At 48.0% G+C, this 6,992-nt stretch overlaps 1 protein-coding gene across 1 annotated transcript; it reads right to left on the bottom strand.

Annotated features, from left to right (window-relative positions):
* Nucleotides 1-1,030: 1,030 nt before the first annotated feature.
* rragca (Ras-related GTP binding Ca) lies at nucleotides 1,031-6,373 on the bottom strand. The gene is made up of 7 exons (XM_068756855.1): nucleotides 6,175-6,373; nucleotides 5,054-5,257; nucleotides 4,312-4,511; nucleotides 3,324-3,438; nucleotides 3,115-3,257; nucleotides 2,869-3,017; nucleotides 1,031-2,449 (listed from the first exon to the last, which is right to left on the bottom strand). Exons 1-7 carry the CDS (start codon nucleotides 6,355-6,357, stop codon nucleotides 2,295-2,297), a joined length of 1,149 nt encoding a protein of 382 aa, XP_068612956.1. The 5' UTR covers nucleotides 6,358-6,373; the 3' UTR covers nucleotides 1,031-2,294.
* Between the last annotated feature and the right edge of the window lie 619 nt (nucleotides 6,374-6,992).

Below are 6,992 nucleotides of genomic sequence, written 5' to 3'. Positions count from 1 at the left end.
TTTTTATTATCCCGCGTGTTGTTGCGCTTCTGGTAATATCGAATAGCCCTGAGAGGAATCGATTTTACAAGCATTAAAAAGGGACAATAAAGATCATAATGCAGTTTTGAGCGACGTCACTCAAGGCCTAACGCATCCTTTGCCTCTTTCACCACAAACTTTGGACTCCAAATGACCTTGAAAACACAAAAAGCGTGACCTCTGGGTCTTATCAGAATGTGAAGCGACTTGCACATCAACCAACCATCAGGCTGACAGGCTTAACCTATCTGCCATTAGGCCGTCAAGATATCACACTTTGCTTTAATTCACCGTCTTTCACAGCGTCACACTTTATATTCCTTGGCACGGGCAGGCTACACGCCGATGCATAATTTATCTCATATTAGCGCCTATTTGAGTAAGCATCAAAGAAAGGCAGCCGAGGCTGGAGGAGAGTTTAAGGAACCGCAGGGAAAGCATGGCCGGGATTAATGTGGGAGATTTTTATAAGAAATTACTGGCTTAATGAAGTGGATAAAAAAAGCTGTCAGTGTTTTATTGCGTCTAAATTGCGTGGAAAGTGGCGTTTAGCCGTCTCCCCACGTAATGGGCCGTGACAGCGGCTGTGAGGCTTATCTGGCTTAACTGGATGGAGAAGCGATTCACGAGTTGGTTTTATAGACAGTAAATGCGTGCGGGTGCGTGCGGGTGCGCGCGTGCGCGCGTCCTCCATCATTCGTTTACAATTTCCTTATGAACATCCAACTGGAACAACTGTGGTCCTGCAGCGCCACCTTGTGGCGGCATGTAGGTACCGACAGGCTTTGCTTCGTTTCCTTGGGATTGAATTTTTAATGCACGGGTGTATCTAACATTTAGCCTCACAACACTTTGTAATTCAATCCGTTTTTGTTTTTTTTTACAACTTCGGTACTTTGATAATGTTCCGAGAGGATATTGTATCATTTTTAAAGATGTTATCCAAAAACTAAAAATCAACTCGGTATCAATCCACTGAATATAATTAACTGCACCGGCAAAAACAAAATGTATTATATTTTAACATTTATTCCACATACTACAGCATCACTATACACCAAATTCAATCAACCATCACAGTTTTCATGTGCAAGTGTTTATTTCCAGGTGATAACGGCGAGATCAAGGAGAGATATTGGGCCCGTTTTTTAAGCAGAAAGTTCTCCAGATAACCCGAATAAATTAAACTCAATCCAAGTTAATCCTGCTTTTTTTCCACCCAGGATCTTCAGATGCAGCCAAGACGTGAAGTTCTACGTGTCATTCAAAGAGCGAAACTGATCATTTCTACGGTCTGGTCCTTCTTTATCGTCTCTCTCTCTCTCTCTCTCTCTCTTTCTCTCTTGAGCGGCGATAAATACGCTGCTAATCATGACGCACTCGCTGAATTATTCCGGCAGGGCTTTAACAAACAGCGCGTGAACTCATTTTTACATCACATATTTAATCAAAACGTTAGATTTCCAGTAGAAGCGCACACACGGAAGTGTAATTCACTGATTGGAGAGTTTAATTATGCTAAGCTGCTGTTATTGACATGAACGACGCCGCTTCCGTCAAAGGTCGTTCACCTGACACACATCTATATACACACACACGCACACACACGAGATGAAGACAAAGACTACACACAATCCCTTTTCATTCCGCAAACAAAACCTCATTTTCCCTTAAGAAGTGAAACAGCAAGTGAGTTCTGGGCAGCGTTCCTGGAGGGCGAGGTGAGTCGTAGTGAAAGCTCGCACGGCTCAACGAGCTTTAGCTACGTAAGGCCATCGTCTGAACGTGCGTCGTCTCGCATCCACCATCTTTGTTTTCAAAATGTCCTCTTTTTTTTTTAGCTTGAGCACAGAACCGGTCGGGGGTGTGGGGTGGGGGGGGGGCAGGTTCATCACGGGATTCCTGAAAACTGACATCACAGTTCGTCCGTGGCGAGAGGTTAGGACGAGCGGCCCCCCTTGTCCCCCTTGTCCCCGTTCAGAGGGAACGGCAGGTCGCTACGGAGACGCTCCTGCAGCGCTTCCTGCTCAGGCGCGGCTCAACCCTCCTTTGACCTTCCTCGCAGCCGATAAGGTGCATCGCGTTTGCCTGAAACGCCTTTTGCCCGACCGTCCGGTGATCCGGTGGCAGATCTCGGTGCGTCGAGACGCTGGGATCGAGGAATAGTGATCCCATAGTGAGTCCTTCACCGGCTCCCTGTCCGCCGTTTCCTTTCCTCCACGCCCCTTTTTGTGTCTTTGTTTTTTTTTTTAAATGTTATTTTGCGTCAGTGTCTAGACGGTGCTGCGCGGCGTGCCGTTCAGTGCGACGACCTTGCTGCAGGGGGAGCCCACCGGCTGGAGGCCCGCTGGACGATGGGTGGCGACGCCCACCTCGAACACTTCGTGGATGGCCTTCCGGAAACAGTGGAAGTTGTAGTCTATCAACCCTGAGGAGACAGCAGGTGATGAGCCACGACATACCGGCCAGCACTTCCTGACTCACTTCCTGTCCCGACAGAACGGCGAGCACATCTTCACAATAACAAAACAGATAAAGGAATCTTTTAATGGTTTTCAATTAGATTGATTAGGAAAATAATTCCTCCTCAGTTTTATTAATGTATTGGAAAAAAACAAACACAAAAAACAGCCGACTCTTCTGGAATCAGCTTTTAACAATAGTCAATAAAACCACTCCCACCCGGGACATTAAGCTTCAATCCACCCCCGATCATCTGGCGTCTGTCTGCAGCCAGCGCAGCTTCTAAGCACTCAAGCGTAGAAGGTTTCCGTATTGCTTTCTACTGTTCCCTTGTTTTCCGGGGGGGGGGGGGGCAGGAGGAAAACCAAACGCCACGGTATTTACCTTTGCGCTCAAAGCTTTCTTCTCGCAGGATGCAGACCAGCGCCAGGAACTTGGTGACCTCCTTCAGGTACAGCACAGTGGTGTTGTTCAGCTTGATGATGGCCATGGACTCCTTGTCGTAGGCGCTGCCGCTGCCATCCTCCTTCAGCCTGTCCAAAAAAAACACCGTTAATTAAACCGCATCTAAATGGAGGGGGGGGGGGGGAGGCAAAGCACGGCCTTTGACCGCTCCTAAAAAAAACTCACCCGTAGATGCAGGAGACGTCGATGACGACGTCGATCATGTCGCAGCACAGCTCGTAGGACTGCATGTCCACTGGAGAGCTGTCTGTGGCGATGTAGATCTTACTGACCACGTCGAACAGGAAGGCCTTCTCGATCCCGGAATTCTGTCGGAGACGGAACGTTCAGGAAGGACGGGAAGTCGGGAGAACTCTGATTCTTGTTTGACTCACAGATATGAAGATGTTCAGCAGGTTCTCCAGCGTGGGGAGCTGAGGAATGAGCTTCTGCACCACTTTGCTGAAGGCCTCGAAGATGGAGTGGTCGTAAATACTCGTCAAGTAAAAGCTGAATGAAAGGGGGGGGGGTAGCAGTTAAATCCAGAGAACGCTTCTCACTTCCTCATCACGCGTTCGAAAGCAGGTAAAAAAAAAACAACGAGTCGCCTGCTTCCCGTAGCGATGAAGTAACGCTCCAAGCGTAGCCTCGAGGGAGGAGAGAGAGGAACGCCACGTCGTTTCAAGAGAACCGCAATGAAAAATACTGAATAAACCAATTACTTCCTCCTTTGATAACCGTGTCTGTTTTCACGGTCAGGTTGGGGGGGGAAGTGGACTGAAATAAAAAAAAAAATTAAAAGGTAGAAACCTTTATAGCGTCTTTACCACAAGAGAAAAGTAAACCGACTGTTTGGAGAAGCCTCTGAGGGGATCTGATGTTTGATATCCTGCTGAACGGAGCTTTGAGAGAGCTTATTTCTGTGTATTTTCCATCATTTGTTAACGCTACTCTGCAGCACACAAGTCTGAGTGTAAGCAGCTCAGCGTCTGACGGCTGGGAGGGGGGGGGGGGGGTCCCCTTTCACTGACGTGTGGCTCAGGATTACAACAGCAGCTGAGTCAGAGCGGCGCTCCAACGTCATGAATGTCTCGTGGTTTTGACATTCTCAGCTGAACTGTAAGGATTTCATAAAATACGTTGACAATTGGTACAGATTAAAAAAAAAAAAAACAACAATGAAAAACTAAGGCCGCCATGGAATAATTTAAAACTTGTCTCTCTCGTCGTCTCTTCTCATCTTGTGAAACGTTTGGATATATAGAGAAGAAGATGAACCCGTATCTGTGCATAAACGTATTTTAAGGTAGCGTAAGGCGAATCCTTTCCGGTTGAGCCGGTTGAAGGAACTGCAGCAGTGAAATAACGTTAGAGAAAACGGACCTGAGATGCAGCTTCTCCAAACTCGCGTCCGCCAGATCGTCGTTAGCCCTCTGATGGATGTCTCTCTGGGTCTCGATCTTATGATCGTCCGACAGGCCGTCCACTTTGTGAATAAACACCTCGAAGTTGATCTCGGGATTGACCCTGTAGGCTCGCGACACGGTGAGGTGCAGCCTGCCCAGAGCCTCCACGTAGTCGTCCTGACAGCGGGAAGGCGACGCAGGCGCCGTTCAGCCATAGACGCACAAGAATAATTTAAAACATTTAGAAACAAAAGCTGAATAGCAGCTGATTCCTAGTCGGTAACAAAGAGGAACCAAAAAGTCTAGATTCGCTGCAGCGAGTGAAACGCAACAGGCATAATGAAATGTATTAAATGGACCGTCAGCTAGAGAAAAACAAGCGTCTTCAAATGTCACTGCGCACCCAGATGCTGAAGCAAATTGTAACTGATGCGCCTGCCCGAGTGCAAACAAGCCCTGTAATCAGATCCGCCGTGGCTAAAGCGGCATCCTGAGATTGCTTCTTGATCACTTAGTGCCATCAAAGTGGCTGGCGTCGGTGTAAAAGCCGCGGCGTGTAATTGGCCTTTTATCCCGGCGGTTCATCGCAGCGTTTATATTCTCTACAGGAGATTACGAGCACCAAATATGGGTTTTATTTCAATCTGAGCAGCTAAATCTCTGCAAATAGAACAGAAACCATGAGAAACTCGCTCCAGATTCCTTCCAGTTTTTCCAACCTGAGCGTCGATGACAAATATCAAAGCCCCGGTTCCTCTGAAGATCATCTCGTAGTCGAAGGTCGGGTCGAAGAAGTCGACCTGCCCCGGGAAGTCCCATATCTGGAAGTTGACGAAGGAGCTGCTGGAGATGTCGTCCTTGTAGATCTTGTTGGTGCTCTCCAGGAATAAAGTCTCGTTGGGGGACATCTTGTGGAAAACCACCTGAAATGACACGTGGATCAGAAATGACATTCTGATCCAGAATGTGGGCCACCGGTCGCAGGCCGAGGACCAAGCACAAAGCCAAATCACATGATTGTCATGGCAACCTGGGAGGAGAAACGCTAATGTCCGACTCTCCGGGGGGAGCACTTCGGTTCCTTCAGGCTACATCCAGAGAGGACAAGACGCTACGCTCCCTTTGAATCTGGACGTAAATAATAGGAGATCACAGAAGGTACACGAGTCTTTCGTCCATTATTCAACCACAGCTCCAGTCTGAAAGAGGCAAACTTTAAAAAGGTACGAGTGACGCAACTCCCGGCAGAAATCGTTCATAATAAAGATCAATGAGCGTATCGTAAAATGATTAGATGCTCATCATCCAGAGTCAGATATATTTCCCATCTGTGTAAAAACAACAACATGCAGGGATATTCCTCTGAGCTCATTAAACAGGATGACAGGTGTATTCCTCTTTTTAAGAGTTCCAAATCAGCCCATGATTCACGTGCAAATCTTTCCTCTGTATCACGACCGACCCGCAGGTGCAGTCGTGAACGGCGCACTGATTTACAACAAGCATTGTGACTCGCAGAACGGAAGGTGTGGTCGGCCCTGCTGTCATGTGAGAGCTGCCCCCCCCTCAGGCATGTCGGACAGGTTTTCAAACACAGCAGTCACATGCTCGGTGTCCCCTCAGTCCACCTCGTTAATCATTCACTGACGCTAACGTTAGCTTTACTCCGATGCTAGGTGCTAGCCGTGTTACCCGCTGGTGGTCAGTCATCCCCGCTTATGACATGCTAAACAACCTAGCTCGCTAGCTAGCTTATATTGCTAACGCACCCCCCCCCCCCCCCCCCCCATTCAAATGAGAGGGGCTCGCTTCGAGGGGCTAACAGCTATCATCTTTGTACCTTCTGTATCGACGACTTGCCGCTCCTTCTCAGGCCCATGAGCAGGATTCTCGGCTTGCTGTCGGAGGGAACCGGGCTCCCCTCGATGTCGGCCTCCTCTTCCCCATAACCGAAATCTTTGGGGAACGAGTCCGCAACCCCGTAGCTGTCAGCCAGCTGTTCCACCTCGTACTGAATCGACATTTTGAGCTAACAACAGCGGCTTCCCCTCGTCCCCCCCCCCCCCCACCCACCCCGACTTATTTGTCGGCCACCACACTCGTGTTTGAATCGGAGGCGCGATACAAAACGCAAACGAGCGTCAAGCAATGGCGATAATTTGTCAATAATGCCCAGGCTGCTTGGAAACACAGAGCATGATCCCTCACATTTCCTCTCTCTTGAAAAAAAAACTAGCCGATTACTCCCGCCCCCTGAATCTGATTCGCTGTTGCATTTACAAGCTCACAAATGATTGGCTCGGAGCGCCTGTCACGCTCGTGATGATCGTCGCTGTCACCTGACTCGTATCCAGACTTGTTTTGTGACCTGTCACCCGGAGAGTCACATTAAACACATTATCGACTGATCTAATTTAAACCGTTTAATTTTGTAGCAGCAAATACAAAAAACGTGCATTTTGTTTGATGTTTAAAAAGCGAACATTTAAGCAAGGTTATTACGAGACCGAGACGAAACAAATGGCGTGAGCAAGTCTGTTGTTACGCAATATTACGAGCAGGTGGCAGTAGAAATCCACAATAGCGCGTTATAAGTAAATCTTTTTTTTTTTTTTTTTCAAAATATCGGAATAAATCGGTAATTGCGCCAGATAGACT

Source organism: Brachionichthys hirsutus, chromosome 3 (genome assembly GCF_040956055.1).
Source record: "Brachionichthys hirsutus isolate HB-005 chromosome 3, CSIRO-AGI_Bhir_v1, whole genome shotgun sequence".
NCBI classification, from domain to species: domain Eukaryota; kingdom Metazoa; phylum Chordata; class Actinopteri; order Lophiiformes; family Brachionichthyidae; genus Brachionichthys; species Brachionichthys hirsutus.
This window is presented reverse-complemented; position numbering and strand designations above follow the sequence as displayed.